Below are 23,430 nucleotides of genomic sequence, written 5' to 3'. Positions count from 1 at the left end.
TAAGGTGGAGGGTCGGGGAATGAGGGATGAGGGAGAGGGAGGGAAGGAGGGAGATGGGCAAGTCACAGTGTATGGCATATCTCTTGGGACATAATTAGGACACAATTATAAGAGGGACTTTAACAAATGCAATCAGTGTAACCTAACTCTTTGTAACCTCAATGAATACCAAACAATAAAAAAAAAAAAAAAAAAGGGAGGGGAAAAGACTTTGGAAAATTACCAAGTTTCTATGTAAGCTAAAGTATTAGTTTGTGTCAGCCAAAAAATTCTGTATGAAACATTAAAAATAATCGCTATGGAAGTCAGGAAAGTAATTACCCTTGCATAAGAAGGGGGAATGTTGGGTCATACATAGAAAGGAATAGGAAGAGGTACTTCTAAAATGCTGACAATACTTTTCTTTGAAAAATTTTGTGCCAATTACATAAATTCATAAAAGTTTATTGAATTGTGTATTTATGTACACATTTCAGATGTATGCATATAATTCAAAGAAATATTTTAAAGAAAAAATTCACTTGGAATACTATTTGGCATGAATAATGGTAAACAAATATATATCCTATGACCTAGAAATTCTATTCCTACATATATACCCAATAGAAATATATCCCTATATTCACTTTATAATCATCCAAACTGAAAACTAACCCCATGTTGATCAACACAAGTGGACATAATCACACAACTACATACCATGTAGCACTGAGAATAAATGGACCCCAACTACAAGCAACCACGTGGATGCAGCTATCAAATATAACGTTAACTGAAAACCCTAACCACTCAGGTGTGCGTGCTGCGTGTTTCCAGTTTTACAAAAACAGGTTACACTAATCCTCACTATAGTGTGGGTAACCAGTTTTACAAAAACAGGTTACACTAATCCTCACTATAGTGAGGGTGCCTCGTGTACACCCCAGAAGCAGCGGTGAAGAAGCTGGAGGATGGGTGTAACTCAAGGCAGCATTACACAGGGAAGACTCAGAGGCACTGGTAATGCTCTGTTTCTTGCTGCCTATGACTACATGAGTGTGTTCAGTTGGAGAAAGTAACATTGGGGTGTACTCTTATCATATAAGTACTTTTTGTACATATATTATACTTCACTAAACAGTTTTTTTTAAATCTCAAAAACGTATAAATTAAAATGGAACTTGGCTACATTCTAGTTGCACATCCTTAACCTTTTGCCAAGGAAAAAGCCTAGAATAATTTCTGATGCTATTTACTTAAAAAGTAATTGAGTTCCTATAATGGGCTGGGCAATGTTACAGGTATTAAGGATATACACAGTAAACAAGACAAAGGCTCTTCTTGAATGAAAATTACACTCTAGTGGGAAGAGAGAAACAAAATAAGAAAATGAATAAAAAGGAAGATATCAGGTTGTACTGGTGTATTAAAAAAATAAAACAAAGGAATAGAGATGACTGGACGATTTGATTCAGTGGTAAGAAAAAGCTCTTCTGAAGAAGACATCCCTAAGCTCAGAAGTAAACAATCGGAAGAAGCCATATAAAGACGTTAAGAGGAAAGCATTTCAGACAGACACCTACTAAAAACTTCAGGTAGGAACAAATCTAGTTTGATGGAGGAAAAGAAAGACAACAAACATGGTGGTAGTTTTAAATGAGGAAATTATGTGGTTTGCATGAGTTCTCTCAAAAATAAATTTATTTACACAATGAAGAAAGTTTAAAAGGTTGGTAATAGAAGTAAGAAGAACAGGAAAGAAGTTATTGCTTGGACTGCCGAGGCATTAGTGAAATTGAAAAGAAGGGAATAGACTCATGGTGTGATTGGAAAAGAAAATGACAGAAATTGCCAAAGCACTCGCAGTCTGAGGATGAGAAAAGGGAAAGAAACAAGAGAAACTCACAGGCTTTGAGTTCGACAGTTTCATGAATGAGGGGTCATTTATTGAAATGGGCAAACTCAGGAAAAAGTGGCTTAAAAGGGTTGCAGGGTTGTGGGAAGGGAGAAGACAGAAATTGAGAGTTCTATTTGTGACATTTTTTAGTTGGAGATTACTGTCAACATATTCTGTTTTCTGAATCATCGCTGATCTAAACTCTAGTGTTCTCTTGCCCTGGCCCCAAAGAATAAGCTTTAGAGATTAGACTATTCCTGTCTTCACACAGACAGAGGGTTAGATGGCCTTAGGGGATCCGATCGTCTTACTTGTTGCACTACTTTAATCTACTATTTGTATCTACTTATTGATTCCACTATGAACCCACAAATCCTTGGTACTGACCTTAGTCTGCTATACTCCTGAATTGTAATAGGCCCTTTGAAAGATAATCTGCATAATTCAGCTGAAGCCTAAAACTTTTTGAAGCCCACAAAGTGAAGACAAGGTCTTTCTAGATTTCTGCTTCCAGAGAGCTATAGATTAATCAAAAATCTAATGGATTATATAAAAACCAATGGTCACAAAAAGATAATATTAAATTTAAGAACTTTAAGATAACACAGGTATGGCAGTCAAAACACAAAAAGCAAAAAACAAATTTTGTGATGGGGAATTAAGTTGCTTATGAAGAAACCATATAGTTAATAAGTTCTAAAATAAAAATTTTCCATCAACACCAAAGATAAAAATTTTCATCATTAGAACTTACCATCAAAGAGTCTGTCAATAATATTGTACCCAGCCCGAAGATCTGATAAAGAAAACTCGTAAAACTTCGTCCATCCCTGTCAAAACAAATTTAAAAAACAGTAAAGAACTAAATATTCAAAGGTATACATATATATGTAGGCGTCACCGTCCTTACAATTTTAAGAAAAGCAGCAATATATACTAAACAAAAACCTGTAACAATTTTTAACAAAATATATGTATGATAAATCTAAAGTAAATATTTTTAAAAACAAATTTACTAACCACAGTATGAAAAGTATTTTATCATATTAGTTTTAATCATTTAAAGTACGTGGCCATATAGTCAGAGAGAGAAAAAGTTGGTATGTACATTTTTCTTTTTTTACTTACTAGATACATGTTGAGATATTTCTTATAATTTTATCCTTCACAAACATAAAAACAGAAATACTGCAAAAAATGGTCCAAAAGATAAAGCAATTTATCTGTATATTCACTCATATTGACCAACAAAGCATTCATACTTGAACAAATAAAATTTTACTTATGACTCACAGCTATAATGTATGAACAGAAGATTCACAGAGCTCTGTATTATGTAGAGAATAATATGAAACATAATTAAAAATAATTTCTATGGGTCTTCCACTGACTGGAACTACTTAGTCCTATGTAATAAAATAAGTTAAAATTTAAAGATGTTTAGACTTAGATATTTAGAAATACTGATACAGATTGTTTTCATTCATTCATTTTTCAAAAGTATATTAAAATGTATATGATATGTGAGGTTCTTGAAATATAAGAATAAACTAAAATATAAATAATCCCTGCTGTCATGTAGCTTTCAGTTAAATGTGGAAAGGAGTGGGATACAATCACTCAAATACATATACTATAAACTATAATAATTTTAATGGAAAGAAACATACTTGAATTATTTGTGTATATATATGTGTGTGCTTATAAATACACATATATGTGAAGGCTGTCCAGAAAGTATTCAGCCATTGTTATTCCTATTTTTCATATTAGGGTGGATAATGTCTTGACGGCCCTCGAACATAAAAGAGATCTGACCTAATCAAAGAAGTAAGGTAAAAATCACCCTGATGGGGAGCGGGTTGACAGGGAAAGACAGACTAAAACAGATACATTTGAGAATTAGGAAAATAAAAGTTAAGAGAATTTTTGCAAGGGACTGTAATGGAAAGTAAAAATACCAAACAAAGGAGATCTTAAGATTGACTTTTAAGATAATTCCTGATTCAAATGGATGGTGGCCACTCATTAATAAGTGAAGCACTGAACAAATATGAAATTTGGGACAGGAGCTGCACCGGACCTCTGGAAGAGCTGCACCGGGACCCGTGTTCGGCAACCTCCCAGACCTCCGGAAGAGCTGCACCCTTTCGGACCCCAGTAAGAGCTGCGCAGAAACCCAGTACCCTGACCGCCGGGCCTCCCCACACCCTGACCAGGAACTGCGGGAGCTATGCAACCACGCGTCCTCACTCCTGCACCCTCCCTGCCTCCACACTGCCCACTCATCTGGCCAGGGATCCTGGTAGCTGCGTGCCCTCCGGAGCCCTCCTTGCCTCTGCGCAGAGCCCTTTTTCTGGTCAGAGACTGCTAGAGCCTTGGGCCCTCTGTGCCAAAGTCACTGGGTGCCAGGCACTCCCAGAACTGTGTGCACCACACCCCGCACTGTTGCTGAATCCGGGGATGTCATACTCTGGAGCTGCTCCCATAAGCACAACTTTGTAGGGGTCACCCCCTACAAATATCCATCAATAATAGAGTGATCTCCCCAGGTCTAATCTCAGAGAGAAACCACCCCTACTCTGAGGACAGCCAGAGGCAATGGGGAAAAACAATCATAAGATGAAATCGAAGTAAATACTCTGGCAATATGAATAATCAGAGTAGATCAACTCCCCCAAGGATCAATGGGGCAGACACAGCACAAGATCCCATGCACAAACAAATAGCTGAGATGTCAGAAATCAAATTCAGAATCTGGATAGCAAATAAGATCGAATTAGAATTCCAAGCACTAACCCAAAAGATGTCTCAAGAATTCAACGAATTCAAAGACCAAATGACCAAAGATTTTGAAACATTGAGACAAGAAGTTGCAGCACTCCAAGATCTGAAAAACACAGTAGAATCCAAGAGGAATAGCATGTAGCAAGCAGAAGAAAGGATTTCTGACACTGACGACAAAGCTTTCGAACATCCCAAACTCTCAGAGAGGAAGAGAAATGGAGGGCAAAAACATCAATATTTCAGAGAGCTCTGGGATAATTCGAAGAAAACCAATATTCATCATATAGGGATCCCAGAAAGTGATGAAGTGGCTTCACAAGGCACAGAGTCTCTTCTCCATGAGATTATGAAGGAGAACTTTCCAGACATGCCAAGAGATTCTGAAATTCAGATAGCAGACAGTTTCAGAACTCCAGCACGACTCAACCTGAATAAGATATCTCCCAGACACATCATAATCAATTTCCCTAAAGTTAACATGAAGGAGAAAATACTGAAAGCAGCCAGACGAAAGAAAACCATCACCTAGAAGAGCAAGAATATTAGAATAACTGCAGATCTCTCTGCTGAAAACTTTCAAGCTAAAAGAGGATGGTCATCAACTTTTAATCTCCTAAAACAAAATAACTTTCAATGTAGGATCCTGTACAGAGCTAAACTGAGTTTCATTTATGATGGAGAAATTAAATACTTTAACGACATTCACATGTTTTTTTTTTTTTTGTAGAGACAGAGTCTCACTGTACCACCCTCGGGTAGAGTGCCGTGGCATCACACTGCTCACAGCAACCTCTAACTCTTGGGCTTACGCGATTCTCTTGCCTCAGCCTCCCGAGCAGCTGGGACTACAGGCGTGTGCCACAACGCCCGGCTATTTTTCTGTTGCAGTTTGGCCGGGGCTGGGTCTGAACCCGCCACCCTCGGCATATGGGGCCAGCGCCCTACTCACTGAGCCACAGGTGCCACCCATGACATTCACATGTTGAAGAAGTTTGCCACAAATGAACCAGCTCTCCAGGATATTCTCAGACCTATCCTCCATAAAGACCAGCATAATCCTCCACACAAAAGTCAACCCACCCAGAAAATTTTGATCAAATTCCAACTTCCACAGTTGCAAAAGGATTAAAAATGTCCATTAGACTCTCGAAAGGCTTATCAATATTCTCAATTAATGTGAATGGTTTAAATTGTCCTCTAAAGAGGCACAGGTTGGCTGACTGGATACAAAAACTCAAGACAGGTATCTGCTGCATACAAGAATCGCATCCTACATTAAAAGACAAATATAGACTCAAGGTGAAGGGATGGTCATCTATACTCCAGGCAAATGGAAAGCAGAAAATAGCAGGCGTTGCAATCCTATTCGCAGATGCAATAGGCTTTAAACCAACCAAAATAAGGAAGGATAAGGATGAACACTTCGTATTTGCTAAAGGTAATACTCAATATGATGAGATTTCAATTATTAATATTTAGGCACCCAACCAGAATGCACCTCAATTTATAAGAGAAACTCTAACAGACATGAGCAACTTGATTTCCTCCAGTTCCATAGTAGTTGACGATTGTAACACTCCTTTGCAGTGCTGGACAGATCCCACAAAAAGAAGCTAAGTAAAGAAATCTTAGATTTAAATGTAACCATTCAACATCTGGACTTAACAGACATCTACAGAACATTTCATCCCAACAAAACTGAAGACACATTCTTCTCATCAGCCCACGGAACATACTATAAAATCGACCACATCCTAGGCCACAAATCTAACCTCAGCAAATTAAAAAAAATAGAAATTATGCCTCTCATCTTCTCAGACCATCATGGAATAAAAGTTGAACTCAATAACAACAGGAATCTGCATACCCATACAAGAACATGGAAGCTAAATAACCTTATGCTGAAGGATAGCTGGGTTATAGACGAGATTAAGAAGGAAATCACCAAATTTTTGGAACAAAACAACAACAAAGACATGAATTATCAGAACCTCTGGGATACTGCAATGGCAGTCCTAACAGGGAAATTTATAGCACTGCAAGCCTTCCTCAAGAAAACGGAAAGAGAGGAAGTTAATAACTTAACGGGACATCTCAAGCAATTGGAGAAGGAAGAACACTCCAACCCCAAACCCAGCAGAAGAAAAGAAATAACCAAAATCAGAGCAGAATTAAATAAAATTGAAAACAAAAGAATTACGCAACAGATCAATAAATGCAAAAGTTGGTCTTTTGAAAAGGTCAATAAAATAGATAAACCTTTGGCCAACCTAACCAGCAAAAAAGGAGTAAAATCTCTAATTTCATCAATCAGAAACGGTAAAGATGAAATAACAACAGACACCTCAGAAATTCGAAAAATCCTTAACGAATATTACAAGAAACTCTACTCTCAGAAATATGAAAATCTGAAGGAAATCGACCAATACTTAGAAGTACACCACCTACCAACACTTAGCCAGAATGATGTGGAAATGTTGAACAGGCCTATATCAAGTTCTGAAATAGCATCAACTAAACAAAATCTCCCTAAAAACAAAAGCCCAGGACCAGATGGCTTAACATCAGAATTCTACCAAACCTTTAAAGAAGAATTAGTAAATATATTACTAAACCTCTTCCAAAATATAGAAAAAGGAGGAATATTACCCAACACATTCTTACGAAGCAAACATCACATTGATCCCCAAACCAGGGAAAGACTCAACAAGAAAAGAAAATTATAGACCAATATCACTAATGAATATTGATGCAAAAATACTCAATAAGATCCTAACAAACAGAATCCAACAACACATCAAAAAAATTATACACCATGATCAAGTCGGATTTATCCCAGGGTCTCAAGGCTGGTTCAATATACGTAAATCTATAAATGTAATTCAGCACATCAACAAAATAAAAAATAAAGACCATATGATTCTCTCAATTGATGCAGAAAAAGCTTTTGATAATATCCAGCATCCCTTCATGATCAGAACACTTATGAAAATTGGTATAGAAGGGACATTTCTTAAACTAAAAGAGGACATCTACAGCAAACCCACAGCCAATATCGTATTGAATGGAGTTAAATTGAAATCATTTCCACTTAGATCAGGAACCAGGCATTGTCTCCATTGCTCTTTAACATTGTAATGGAAGTTTTAGCCATTGCAATTAGGGAAGAAAAGGCAATCAAGGGTATCCACATAGGGTCAGAAGAGATCAAACTTTCACTCTTCACAGATGATATGATCGTATATCTGGAAAACACTAGGGATTCTACTACAAAACTTTTAGAAGTGATCAAGGAATACAGCAATGTCTCAGGCTACAAAGTCAACACCCATAAATCTGTAGCCTTTATATATACCAATAATAATCAAGCCGAAAAAAGTCAAGGACTCTATTCCTTTCGCAATAGTGCAAAGAAGATGAAATATTTGGGAGTATACCTAAGAAAGGACGTGAAAGATCTCTACAAAGAGAACTATGAAACTTTAAGAAAAGAAATAGCTGAAGATGTTAACAGATGGATAAACATACCATGCTCATGGCTGGGAAGAATCAACATTGGTAAAATGTCTAGACTACCCAAAGCAATATATAATTTTAATGCAATTCTTACTAAAGCTCCATTGTCATATTTTAAAGATCTTGAAAAAATAATACTTCATTTTATATGGAATCAGAAAAAAACCTTGAATAGCCAAAACATTACTCAGCAATAAAAACACAGCAGGAGGAATCATGCTACCAGACCTGAGACTGTATGATAAATCGATAGTGATCAAAACAGCACGGTATTGGTGCAAAAACAGAGAAGTAGATGTCTGGAACAGGATAGAGAACCAAGAGATGAATCCAGCTCCCTACCGTTATTTGATGTTTTGCAAGCCAATTAAAAACATTCAATGGGGAAAAGATTCCCTATTTTACAAATGGTGCTGGGTGAACTGGCTGGCAACCTGTAGAAGACTGAAACTGGACCCATACTTTTCATCATTAACTAAGATAGACTCTCACTGGATAAAAGATTTAAACTTAAGATATGAAACTATAAAAATACTTGAAGAAAGGGTAGGGAAAACTCTTGAAGGAATCGGACTGGGTGAATATTTTATGAGGAGGACTCCCCAGGCAATTGAAGCAGTATCAAAAATACACTACTGGGACCTGATCAAACTAAAAAGCTTCTGCACAGCCAAGAACATAGTAAGTAAAGCAAGCAGACAACCCTCAGAATGGGATAAAATATTCGCAGGTTATACCTCCAAGAAAGTTCTAATAACCAGGGTCCACAGAGAACTCAAATGTATTAGCAAGAAAAGAACATGTGACCCCATCTCAGGGTGGGCATGGGACTTGAAGAGAAACTTCTCTAAAGAAGACAGACTCACGATCTACAAACACATGAAAAAACCCTCATCATCCTTAATCATCAGAGAAATGCAAATCAAAACTACTTTGAGATATCACCTAACCCCAGTTAACAGTAGCCCACATAACAAAATCCCCAAACCAGAGATATTGGCATGGATGTGGAGAAAAGGCACACCTCAACACTGCTGGTGGGAATGCACACTAATACGTTCCTTCTGGAAGGATGTTTGGAGAATAGAGACCTAAAAATAGACCTGCCATTCAATCCTATAATTCCTTTACTAGGTTTATACCCGGAAGACCAAAAATCACAGTATAACAAAGACATCTGTACCAGAATGTTTATTGCAGCCCAATTCATAATTGCTAAGTCATGGAAGAAGCCCAAGTGTCCATCGACCCACAAATGGACTAGCAAATTGTGGTACATGTATACCATGGAATATTATGCAGCCTTAAAGAAAGATGGAGACTTTACCTCTTTCATGCTTACATGGATGGAGCTGGAATATATTCTTCTTAGCAAAGTATCTCAGGAATGGAAGAAAAAGTATCCAATGTACTCAGCCCTACTATGAAGCTAAATCATAGCTTTCACATGAAGGGTATAACCCAACTACAGCACAAGACTATGAGGAAAGGGCCAAGGAAAGGGAAGGGAGCGGGGAGGTTGGGGTGGAGGGAGGGTAACGGGTGGGGCCACATCTACGGTGCATCTTAGAATGGGTACAGGCAAAATTTACTAAAGGCAGAATACAAATGTCTACATACAATAACTAAGGAAATGCCACGAAGGCTACGTTGAACAGTTTGATGAGAATATTTCAGATTGAAAATGAAACCAGCACATTGTACACCTTGATTGCACTACTGTACACAGGTATGATTTAACAATAAAAAAATAAAATATAACTTTTCTCAATAAAGGTCCATCACTATCAGTATTCTTCTTCAAACAATCAGGATTACCTGATATATTAGGCTAAGGACAGATGTCAGAGCAGTTAGAAGCAAAGATTTTAGAGGAAGATGGGCCTAGCCTTTTTGGAGCTCTATAGCTTTTCTGGTGTGATTCTTTGAGCAAGTTTAATTATCATCAACAAAATAAATTTTCCTTTTTTTTTTGTTTGAGACAGAGCCTTACTGTGTCATCCTGGATAGAATGTCATGGTATCACAGCTCACAGAAACCCCAATCTCTTGGGTTTGATCAACCTTCTTGCTTCAGCCTCCCAAGTAGCTGGGACTATAGGCGTGCATCACTACTCCTGGCTAGTTTTTTATTTTTAGTAGAGACAAGGTCTCATTTTTGCTCAGGTTGGTCTCCAACTCCTGAGCTGAAGTAGTCCACCCACCTTGGCCTCCCAGAGTGTTAAAATTATAGGCTTGAGCTATTGCATCTGGCCAAATTTTTCTCAGGGCAAAATGAAAATAATGTGTGCCCTTCCCACAAGGGTAGTATGCTAATTATATGGAACAATACAATCCTATTATTGTTTACTATTTCAATTATTTGGCAAATATTTATTGAGAGGCTACACGCCAGTCACCATGTTAAGAACTTATAAACACTATTTCATTTTTATCTCCACAGTAAAGATAAACATGATATTATTCCCATTCTACAACTGAGGACATTGGTGTTTGATTGGAGTTAAAGCAGGTCACACAGGAAATTCTAGAGTAGGGACTCAAACACAAGTCGGTCTAACTCAACTCTGAGACTTACGCTCTTACTTGAACATGTAAATGGACTAGATGGTAAAAGGGAGTAGGGTGAGGAGGGAAGGCAGTCTGAATCAGAGATAATTTCCTTAACAGATATAGGAAAATTTGAAAAAAGAGGACAGGAAAAATGTAAAGACGGAAGAGTGATGCAGTTTATGGTTGAGATAGGCATTTGACAAAAAAACCTGACCATCACTATCAATACTAGACATGACTGCAAGGCAAAGGCAAATGCAATTTATGGTTGTGCTCACATAACAGCTAAAGCCTATGGTGAAAAAAGCGTGGTGGATTCAAGACCCCGAAGAAGCCCAGCATTGCTGAAGTGAGACAAAGGGCCGAGAGGAGGCTGAAGTGATAGGCAGGTCTTTTCTTCTGAACTCTGGCAAGAAACTTGCATATTTTTTCCCCCAATTACAATAGAAAGCCATTTGATGGATTTTAAACAAAGTAATGAAATAATCAAAGTCTTCTATTAAAAAGATCACCCTGGGTGCTGACTGTACAAAGCAGGAAGAGCAGTTAGAAGGCTAACTCGGAAAGTGAGTACCCGGGAGAGGGGGAGGGGCTTAGAAAAAACAGTGGAGAAAAGCACACAGATTTCAATTATGTTTTGGGAGTAGAATCAGCAAAACTTGATAATGGATTGCATAGGAAAGCTAAGAAACAAAACACATCAACAACAACTCCTGGGTTTTTCACCTGAGGAAGAAGAGGGATATTGATGCACTTTTCTGAAAAGGATACACTAAAAGAAAAATGGGTATGGAAATTCAGGTTTTGAAGTTTGAGGCTTCTATTACAAGTCATAGTAATACCTAACACTCCCTGAGGGCTTATGAAGGATCATGAATTGTTCTTAATATTTTTATTTAATGAAATATAAGTAGGTTAACTTTATTATATTTCTAGAGGATTAGCCAGAAAAGATCAGACTAGAGATACAAATTTATGAGTCATGAGTCAAATCATGATGTAATCCTAGCTTTTTATATTAAATTGCAAAAATCTTCTAAAATTAAGAAAGTAAAGCTTAAAATACATCCAAGACCTGTTTTTACTTACTTGTGGAATATAATTTCTTCTCTCTTGACATGCAGCATGAAACCATGCAAAACTGAAGAGAGCATGGGCTCGGTGTACGTCATCTTTTCTGTTAACTTGCTCGGGAGTCCAGGACTCGTAAGTACGCATTAAGTTCTTCTTCAAGCCTGGTGGTGCCTAAGGACAAAAATCAGCAGATTTTTCATTGCTAAAATCTTCCAAATAAAATAAATCAGTATTTAATGTATTTGAGAACATACTTCAATGAAGAAAATTTTTCACAACTTCCTAAGTTTGACTTACTTTATTATGTCACTTCAAAATGTGCAAAGGTAAAACTAAACTCCTTATAAACAGTTCATCTCAACCACAAACACAAAATAATTTTTGAAATTAAAAAAATCTGTATAACTAATAATATTCAAAATAACCAAATACGCTTTATATGATCATTGAGGGTTTTTTTAAGTGAAACTAATGACAATATAGATTTTTTATAGGACAGGTGTTTAAATATAGCATGCTGATTTTCCCTTACTAGCTGCTATTTAAATTTCCTTGAGGACATCAACATACCATATAATATCATTTAATCTTCTTTACACATTAATCCAAAGTTAAAACTGGGTAATAGCAAACATTGCAATAGAAACATTGTAAACTCAAATACAAACACAGGAACTGAAATTGTATACTGGACTAGTACCCAGCCAATCAAAAACACACTCATCCACATGTACCACATAGGTTTATAACAGATTTTTAAATGATAAAATCGTCAAGTTACTGAAAAAATAGCAAGATTAGCACCCTCAAAAAGAATTCCAATGTAAAAACTACAGATACGATGTGGGTTTGTCTGTTCAAGTTATTTTAATTAACTGTTTTAGAAGTTAAATCTTTCTACCAAAATGGTTTCTAACAGAAAATAAAAAAATATAATTCAAGTCAATACTTTTGGAATGCCTGCTAAAAAAATTATGCATTATCTCTGCAATTCTTTTCATTTGTTATTTCTTAAATAAAAATACTGTTTCTTAAAAATAAAAATAAAATATACAGTTGAAGTACTAAGTATCAAATTTATACTTTTAAAATGAAATCTTTTTATGTTGATGAAATATTTACAAAAAATTATCATAGACTAGGCCAAATTAGAAAAGAATGAGTAAAAAGTAAATTCATAAGTATGGCACCTGTTATTTGGAAAAAAATTTTAAAATAATTCTGACAACTAATCAAAAGAAAAGAAAAGAAAAAATAATAAAATGGATTTAACAATTAAAAAAATGATATGTGTGTGTACATAAACACACAAACATGCATAGTAATTATTTTAAACTTTTCACTAAACTGAATAAACTCTACTATTTCCTGAGAGTTAAAATTATTTACTTTTATTCAAGGAACAGAAAATAATTTATTAATAATTCAAACCAAATTGAAAATTTCCGTAGACGTATAATAAAATTACCTCCTAAAGATAATCCTGGAAAAGATTCCACATTAAAACAAGACATTCAAAGAACAATTCCCTAGTATATTAATTCTTTATTATTGAAATATTTACTGAATTCCTCTTACAGGCCAGGGACTATATAAGTTAGAGAAAGCAAACAAAAAAGTAGACTCTGCCATCACGGCTCATACAATACAGCTTTAGACTACAGACTAGTGGAAGTGTATATCTGAGCAACAGGAAATGTTTCTGAAGAGGTTCTTTCTTACTAGACCTTATAATGATATTTACTTAATTAACTTATTTCCAATATGCTTTCCTTATCCTTATCCTTTTTTTACCATAAATGAAATAACACCTTCAGATGAAAAATAAGAGTAGAAGTATTCATCTAAAGTAACAGGTAGTTACAAACACTAAGATGACAGTTTCCTTCAGAAAAAAGATTATATGAAACAGAAAAGTTTCTAAAAACTGAGGAAAAATGCAAGCAGAACCTCTTTTCTCAGTGTTTAAAAGTTTTAATTCAGCTTTTTTTTTTTTTTTGCAGTTTTTGGCCAGGGCTGGGTTTGAAACTGCCACCTCCAGCATATGGGGCCTGCACCCTACTCCTTTGAGCCACAGGCGCCGCCCTTAATTTAGTTTGTTTTTTTAATGACTTTGAAAAGTCATTAAAACACATTCAATTTTAGATATATTAGGTTTTGGTTCAATCTACCTAGAATTACATGTTAGAAGGATGTAAGGATGAGTGAAAGGATGAAAGGAAAGAAGGAAGGAAGGGCTGAGAATCTAATTTATCAAGCTATGTCAAAAACAAATGATATGAAAACTGAATATCCATACACACAAAAATAAAGTTAAGACCTTTACTTTCCTTCATATACTGTGGAGCACTGGCTGTGAGGCAGCAAGGCCCCCGCAGCCTGGGAGACAGTCAGGGAACGACCCACAGCTGCTTCTCCTCCTTAAACAACAACATTCTGTTCTCCTCTGCCAAAAGTCATGTAGCCCCTGCATACTTTCTCTTTTATCTTTTGCAGGAAAGCACTCAGCTTTTCCTCCCTAAAGTTCATCTTTACCCTGTGTGCCAATATTGGCATCATTTAGTAACCTTGTTTAGGTCCCTATATAATAAAGCTCAGGGCTGGCTGCAGTCTTAGCTGCCCCAGTCCTTCCCATCTCATCTTTGTCTCTTGTGTGTTTTGTTTGCTCATTCCCCACAATTTCCCTCTGGCCCATTTGTCTTCAGGCTGGTTTGTGAAAATGTACAAAATTAACTCAAAATATATTAAAGACCTAAATGTAAGACTTGAAACTATAGATTCCTAGAAGCAAAGCTTTATAGCATTGGATTTAGTTATGACTTCTTATATATAAGACCAAAAACACCAGCAACAAAAGAGCAAACAAATGGGACACGAAACTTCAAGCCTTTTTTGAGCCAAAGGCGCTGCCCTTAATTCAGAAAAGAAAATAATCAACTCAAAGAAAAAGCCATCTACAGAATGGAAGAACATATTTGTAAACCAAATATGTGATAAAGTGTTAGTATCCAGATATAAAGAAATCCTACAATTCAACAATAAAAAAGGAAAGATTCCAATCAGAAATGGGCGAAGGATTTGAATAGACATTTCTCCAAAGAAGATATACGTAAATAAAAGGATGTCCAATACGTAAATAAAAGGATGCTCAAATTACTAATCATCAGGAAAATGCAAATGAAAACCACAATGAAACATCACCCCACATCCATCAGCTAAGATGACTGCTACTAGAAACACTCCCAACACACAGAAAATTACTGGTGAGGATGTGGAGAAACTGTGCAGTGTTAGTGGGAATATAAAGTGGAAACTATGGAAAACAGTGTGGACTTCCTCAAAAACTTAAAATTAGAATTGCCATACAATACAGCAATCCCATTTATAAATATGTATAAAAATAATCAAAAACAAGATCTTGAAGAGATATGTGCTCACCAGCTTCACTGCATTATTCACACTAGCTAAAAAGTAGAAGACCTAAGTGACTAGTGATGTAGGAATAGATAAAGACAATGAGTTCCCACCTATCGTGTATCTGGCTCACTTTCTGGATGCAGAACTCAATTACAAGTGGGACTTAGGTCTTTAACTTAAATGCAAATAAGATGTACTGTCATATTAATCTGAAATAAAAAACAAAAAAGAAGAAAATAAGGTATATATATACAATTAAATAATATTCAGTCTTAAGGAAATCCTGTCAAAATGATGAAATTTAAGGATAATATGCTAAATGAAATAAGCCAGTTACATAAATACTGTATCACTCTACTGAAGGAGGTATCTAGAGAAGTCAAACCCTTAGAAACAGGAAGTAGAATGGTGGTTGCCAGGGGCTGGAGAGAGGCGACAATGGATAGTTGCTCCTGAATGGATGCAGAGTTTCCGTTTTGCAGGAGAAAAAAGTTACAGCGATACTACCCTGTTTCCCCGAAAATAAGACAGTGTGGTATATTAATTTTTGCTCCCAAAGATGCGCTAGGTCTTCTTTTCAGGGGATGTCTTATTTTTCCATGAAGAAGAATACGGTACACATTTATTGTTTGCCGCGACCCATCCGCTCTGATCCTCCTGTTCTTCTACACGCATCTGCGAAAGTCTCCTCCTCTCTCCTGCCCCGTGCTCACCGCTCACTCGGACCTCCGACTCTGCACGGCAGTGACGTCAGGACTCCGCCTAAAGTCACTGGTTGCTAGACGCCAGTCGGGGCGGCCCTAGCAACCAGTTTACGGTAAGTTAATTTTCATTCCGAGACAGAGCCTGGGGGGGCCTTATTTTCGGGGGGAAGCCTTATATTTCACCCAGAAGGAAACCTGTAAGTAGGTCTTATTTTCGGAGGATGTTTTATTTTTGGGGAAACACGGTATTGACAACAAGGTACTTCGAGTTAACACTATTACATTGTACATCGAAAAATGGTTCAGACAGTAAATTTTTTGTTAGGTGTTATTTACTACAATAAAAACAAAAAATGATATTGAAATAAAATTGGAAAAGATTTAAATGAATTTTTCTATCACCTTATACTACTGTTTATGTGTATTACACCACATCTAAATGTAAAAGGGAGCTATGTGTTTTGTATAACAGATAGTTATTTACAAAGCTTAAGGAGGCATATATAGATTATTGCTCTCATACAACTAGTGATCCAAATTTAAATCTTCTTACCTCATATGTTATCTTCAAACTTGACTGCAGTAAAATAGGAGTAAAATTGGGATGAACTTCTGCAGTGAGCCAAAGACGAAAGGTATCTTTAGGTTGAAGAGTATTCAATTCCTTGTTTACAAAAAACAATACAAATCTACTTAAATACACATACCAATTTCCCTTTTATCAATCACTTACTTTTTCTTACTAAACTATTCCATGACACTCTGATAATGTTCTGATCACATTCCCTCCAAGTGCTTATCTTTTCTATTACTTGCTTAACATAACGATAAGAACTTGGACCTGGAGCCAGGTTAACTGGATTGAAATCCAAACTTTTCCTCTAATTTGTGACCTTGGGCTCTTTGACATATACCATCTCTAAGCAAGAATAAGAAAAGCTACTCTATTGGAGTGTGTAAAATACTAAAGCAATACCTGCTACATAGTAAGTATAAATAAGTACTTCTATAATTAAAACTACCAGCCATCTTTAAACTTTGATATTCTCATTGCTTCAATTCATGGTTCAACAGAGTTACATAATGAGGTTGATAACCTTGTTGACAATTTTTAGTAGAATCTATAGCCTATAAGTTCAAAACTTCACCACATATATTCATGTACCCACACCCATGCCCCTCAGAATTTATACTTTAGTCGTTTATTCAGATTTGTAGGCCTCTCTTTATTCATCATATTCTTCTGCCTATTATTCTCTTTGCAACCTGACAAATTCTTATTCATCTGTCAAAATAGACTTTGACTATCACATGTTAGGGTTATATCTTCTACAACTCTTCACTACCACAATCCCAAGCAGATAATCACCTATGTCATTTTGTAAATTCTCTTCTCTAGTATCCAACATACCACAATATAGTTATTTATTAATGTGGCTGTCTCTTCTAAACTGAGTTCCAAGGGAGCAGGTATAAATTTTGTGTTTAGCTGGCATTTAGCACCATTCTTAGGTTTTATTAGTACTTCATAAGCATCTTGAAATTGAATGAATGACAAAAGAAATTTTAATAGCTTTAAAGAAAAACCTAAACATTATTTTAATATAAACTATGTCTGGCATATTCATTTAACGTCATGTGAAATGTAAAGTTAAGATAACTAAAAAATAACAAAAAAAAAAAAAGGGCCATAAAAATATTGGTCTTGCTTAAAATATAAATGATGAAATGGATTTACACTTCAGAATTTCAGACTGTGAAGTTTATATAAAGTTTTTCTTTGGGTTAGCACATAAAAAAAATCTAAAAGGTAAAAGACAGTACATTTGTGATATAGTTGAAAACTGAACTTTTCTGTCAATTCTGGTTAAAAATTTCTTGGATTCTCTTTTATGCCTCTAAAAAGGAGATTTTTACAGACTTCCTATTAACAATTTATTTTGCACAACTGTGTACATTTAAGAAGAAAAAATTTATAATTCAAACAACTCTTCTGAACTATACAATAGAAAAGCAAATTAGCAATTGTTTTTAAACTTCTGTGTTATAATTTACTCTATATGTCTCAAAAAGTTCTACTTAGGTATGTTTTCAAGGTAATAACTATACTTATGTTCCATATAGATTAATAGCTATCTATCAACTGTTTAGAACAGAAAGCAGGATTCACATACTCACTGGTCTTCTTAATATATTTTAAAACATAAGATTCATCAGACATGAATTTGATATTTTTACACAATTCTGATTTTTTTTTTTTTTTGGCCAGGGCTGGGTTTGAACCCACCACCTCTGGCATATGGGGCCGGTGCCCTACTCCTTGAGCCACAGGCGCCACCCTGATTTTTTTTTTTTTAAAGGTAGAGTCTTGCTCTGTCACACTGGGTAGAGTACAGTGGCATCATCATAGCTCACGGCAACCTCAAACTCCTGGGCTCAAGCAATCCTCCTACCTCAGCCTCCTAAGTAGGTAGGACTACAGGTATGTGCCACCATGCCCAGCTGATTTGTATACTTTTTGTAGAGATAGGGTCTTGCTCTTGCTCAGGCTGGTCTTGAGCCTCAGGTGATCCTCCCTCTTACACCCCCCAAAGTGTTGGATTATAGGCATAAGCCACCAGCCCCACATTACTGATTTTTACGGAAAACTGTAATAGAATTATGTAAATATTCATATATATTTCAATTCCAACCTCTATTGATATGTCTTTTCTTGATTATAAGTAATGAATCATTATTGTCTAGCAATTCATTCATTTGCTCATTAACTCGTATAAAGTATTGATTTATTTGTTAAGGTCCTGTAGTTGCCAATTTATTAAGGCTACACAAATTTTCAACATCTCATAATTAGGCTAGGACCTCCATCAATATACTCTATATTTTGTTTGGTTCCACTGTATAGGACTGCACAAATTTATCAGGACTATAAAAATTTCAGCACCTCACAACTAGGCTTGCATTTCCCTCAATCTAATCCATCCTCTACATACTACTTCTGCCAGACTAATTAATTAATTACTGAGTCTCAAGCTAAGAGCTTCTTTTGGCTCTCTAAATTCTAGGACAAAAACTCCAATATCTTTTGCATAGTTATCAGTATATTCTAAACCTAGCCCTTTCTGAGTCACCTACCTCCATTTCCCTGTGCTGCCCTACAAAGCCCTTCTAATTCTACCCTGTTTCCCCGAAAATAAGACATCCTCCGAAAATAAGACCTACTTATGGGAAAGATAAGATGTCCCCTGAAAATAAGACCTAGCACATTTTTGGGAGCACACCTTAAAATAAGACACAGGGTAGCAAGGATCTTCACATTTCTTGTAATAGGAACCCACACCTCCAACACTGCGTCTGTATCCTTGTGCTGCTGCAATGAACCATAATTGATCCTTTTTTTGCCTACACTTAGCTAAATCTCATTCAGCCTTTAAGGAACATCTCTTCAGAGTCATCTCTAAGTACCCAAGACTGTGTTTATTTTTCTTAAATGAGCACCAGTCTCAAATCCAGGTTTGCATTTAAACCTATCCAGTGATTTATTCTGTCTTAAGGTTACTTTCTTCCAAAAGTAAATTTATTTGAGGTAAATGAAATGTTTGCTTCAGTTTACTTTCTAGCTTCCTCAGCACCTAGTTCTGAGTTCTGAGGCTCCCTCTGATTCTCCTCTGCATCCTTTCTCCCCCTGCAGATCAACAGAACAAGTACAGGCTCGGAGCCTGTAGCTCAAATGGCTAAGGCGCCAGCTGCATACACCAGAGCTGGCGGGTTCGAATCCAGCCTGGGCCTGCCAAACAATGACAGCTACAACCAAAAAATGGCCAGGCGTTGTGGCGGGTGCCTGTAGTCCCAGCTACTTGGGAGGCTGAGGCAAGAGAATCACTTGAGTCCAGGTGTTGGAGGTTGATGTGATGAGCTGTGATGTCACAGCACTCTACCCAGGGCTACAGCTTGAGGCTCCGTCTCAAAAAACAAAACAAAACAAACAAAAAAAAGAACAAGTATAAAGAAAATAATCACATAAATAGGTCTTCTACAATCCTTTAAAAAGCATCTCCCTAGTTTTCCTTTTGGAAAAATTCCCTGAACTTTCCTGTCAATTCTGGTTAAAAATTTCTTGGTTTCTCTTATATGCCCCTAAAAAAGAGATTTTTATAGATTTCTTATTAACAATTTATTTTGCATAACTCTGTACATTTAAGAAAATACTTAATTTAAAATTGTATCTTGATTATTAATTTAAAAACACCATAAATAATGTGTGACATATTTCAGTATTGATTTAATGAACTGAATATAGTAGATAATATTTATATTACATTTATCTGAATCTACCTTTTCCAGAACTGGTAGCCAAGACACCACAAGATGTAAGTTCTTCAAACAGAGCCAGTCTCCATTGCGGGCACATTCTTTTAGCATTTGAATTGCTAAGTCAGCTTGACCTTGACCCATGGCAACCTGCAAAAACAAAAATAGAAAAAATAAAATTAAAAAACAGATTTGCTAACATGTAACATAAGATTATAAAAAATTCAATAATAATAATCCCTAAACATCCCTAACTGGCTTTAATATTAAATTTTGAAGAAACTAATACCAGGAATTAATCTTCTTTTCCAAGAATATTAAATAATCAAAAGTTTATTTGAATAGTTTAATCTTCCTGCCAAAGTCACTGTTAACAGGTACAACCTGTAGAAAATGGCTCCTCTTCCTTGACACACCTCACTGATAACCGAATATTGTGCTAATGAATATACTAATCTATTGTAGCTATGACTGAATGAAACTCTCTAGAGTTAGTCGATGCAAAAGCTGCACAACTGAGCCTAACAGCTCTGCCATTTTACTGTTTTCTATATTTATTATCCCTGGTAAAATTCTCACTTTTCAAGTTTTGGTTGCTATGAAGTATGAGTGTTTTATAAATGATTATTAATTATTCTCCCAGTAAAAAGGTTTAATTATTCACTTATCAAAAATTAAGAGTAAATTAATAAATGTAATTTTCAAACTTATATGCAGATTGGATTGAAAAAAGCGGCAATCTGAACAAAGAAAAGCTCCTTTCCTCAGTGAAAAGTATGGTGTTATATAGATAAATTTTACTTAAAATACTTATGCAGTTCTTTCACTTCAGGTAAAGAAAGTGCAGGTAAAGATTACTTGTGATTCACTATAAAATTATCCAAGCAAAATTCTAAAATTTATTCTTAAAATTTGAGCAGATGTATTACTTTCCTATTGCTTGCTGCTCTAATAAATCACTATAAATTTAGTGCTTTAACTCAAATTATTACCTTATCAGATTTCAAGAGGTTGTTAGTTTCACCGGTCTAAAATCAAGGTGTCTGGGTTTGAAAATAAAGGTAATTGTACACGGCTGTGTTCCTTTGAGGCTCTGCGAGAGCATTCATCCCCTCCCTTTTCCAGTTTCTGGAAGCCACCTACATTTGTTCGCTAACAGCTCCCTCTTAAACCTTCAAAGCCAGCAGCACAGCAGCTTTCATCTTCTTTCTTCTCTGGCCTTTGCTTTCATCATCATATTTCCTATCTTCACTGTAATTCACCTGTCTCTGTCCTATAAGGACTCTTGTGATTACATTGGGCCCATCTGGATAACCTGTAATAATTTTCTCACCTCAAGATCATTAATTTAAATATATCTGCAAAGTTCCTTTTGCCATGTAAGATAACACACCCACAGGTTCTGAAAATTAGGAGATGGGTATCTTTGAGGGCATTGTTAGAGCTGTATAGTGGCTCAAAGGAGTCACCAAAATAATTAGAAAGAGCAAGTAAAGTTTTAACAAGAAGAAGAAATTTTATAAACAACTATACAGCAAGCTAGTCAGGTCCTAGTGACTGCAGGAATCATAGAAAGCAGTCTCTAGGTTTTGTATGCAATTTTGAGTAGTATCAGCTGCTTCTTGGAAGTCTCCCAGGATCTTAATTAACTCTGTTCTCAAAACATCACTCCTGGGGCGGCGCCTGTGGCTCAGTGGGTACAGCGCTGGCCCCATATACCAAGGATGGTGGGTTCAAACTCAGCCGTGGCAAAACCGCAACAAAAAAATAGCTGGGCATTGTGGCAGGCGCCTGTAGTCCCAGGTGCTCGGGAGGCTGAGGCAAGAGAATTGCCTAAGCCCAGGGAGTTGGAGGTTGCTGTGAGCTGTGACGCCACCGTGGCACTCTACCGAGGGTGATAAAGTGAGAGTCTGTCTCTTCAAAAAAAAAAAAAAAAATCACCCCTGCTAGGTCTTGAAAACAACCCTCTTGAAAACAAGCCACCTGTAGGGTCTTAATCAGGCTCGTTTCCATAACAGTCCATGTCAGCCTGACCTAGACCAGTCTAAAATAGCCTAAACACATCTGTCATCTGCCCTGCTTAGGTCTAGCTAGCTGCCTAATTGCATTATTTGGCATAACACAACAAATGTCCATTTCACTAGTGGGATAAAGTGTGGCAGGAATAGCAATAGCAGTGCAATATGTACTTGCCTGGTGATAACACTCTCCGCTTCTTTCTGCGTTAGCAAGTTCTTGAAGCTCCTGAGAAGGATCAGCACCCGGAGAAATAATTATCAGGATGGGTTCAATTTCTAGTGTCTCTTTATATAAACGTTTGAGATTTAGAGGAAGTGGGGACAACTCTTTCAGTCCTAAAAGATACATTTAAAAAATATATATTCATCATTAAAAACTAGTAAAATTACATAATAAATAATAGAGAATACCTGGGCAAATTTTAATCTATCTATATATATTAAAGTTTTTTTCATATAAAGTCATTCTTATAGTATTAACAGCTAACATTTATTCAGTGGTTAATGTGTCAGGCATTTTTCTAAATACTTTCCATGTATGATGTCATCTAATCACCACAATGCTGAAAGGTAATACCCTGATTACCATATTTAACAGCTGAAAAAATACACAGCCAGCCCTGTGTTCTCGATTTACAAATTCTCTTTCTACAAGAGAAGACTGAACTCAGCCACCCCTCTACCTATCTCATTAATACAATTCATTAATTTACATGATAGCTGAGTGCATATTCTGTGCCATGCATATGGCGGATTAGATTTTTCACAATCTGGGTAAAGAATTTCACTGTCATGATATAGTCTGAAAAGTTTTTACTTCTTACTACAATGTATTAGGGCAGAAAAAGTACTACAGAGAGTGAAAAGAAAGCTCAGTTTAGAGACAGAAATAAATAGCTGTCAGTTTACATTTGTTAGCTGAATAGCCCTATGTAATCACTAAAATGCACCGTGCCTCAGTTTCCTCAATTGTAAAACAGGAATAAAGCAATCCATAGGTCCTTTGGAGAAGGACATAAAATATGATAATTACAATAAATTCCATTAATGCATCACATACACTATACTAAGTATTATACCAGGTAGTTTGTTTACCTGCTATTTAAGCCACACAATGACCCTTAGAAACGAGTATCACTATGTTCATTAGTATTAAGCCAATACTCAAAAAGCTG

General features: G+C 36.1%; 1 protein-coding gene across 2 annotated transcripts in view; it reads right to left on the bottom strand.

Moving 5' to 3' along the window:
* The window catches only part of DYNC2H1 (dynein cytoplasmic 2 heavy chain 1), a 306,843-nt gene that overhangs the window by 89,786 nt on the left and 193,627 nt on the right, over window positions 1–23,430 (bottom strand). For both annotated transcript variants that reach the window (XM_053562839.1, XM_053562840.1), the window contains 5 exons: window positions 22,431–22,591; window positions 20,262–20,387; window positions 16,480–16,590; window positions 11,821–11,976; window positions 2,631–2,706 (listed from right to left, as the gene is read on the bottom strand). In XM_053562839.1, coding sequence (XP_053418814.1) covers window positions 2,631–2,706; window positions 11,821–11,976; window positions 16,480–16,590; window positions 20,262–20,387; window positions 22,431–22,591 — 630 coding nt within the window. The remainder of the gene's footprint in view (window positions 1–2,630; window positions 2,707–11,820; window positions 11,977–16,479; window positions 16,591–20,261; window positions 20,388–22,430; window positions 22,592–23,430) is intronic.

The sequence above is a fragment of the Nycticebus coucang genome, chromosome 14 (genome assembly GCF_027406575.1).
Source record: "Nycticebus coucang isolate mNycCou1 chromosome 14, mNycCou1.pri, whole genome shotgun sequence".
Taxonomy (NCBI): domain Eukaryota; kingdom Metazoa; phylum Chordata; class Mammalia; order Primates; family Lorisidae; genus Nycticebus; species Nycticebus coucang.
The sequence above is the reverse complement of the archived record's forward strand: the minus strand, read 5'-3'. Positions and strand labels throughout refer to the sequence as shown.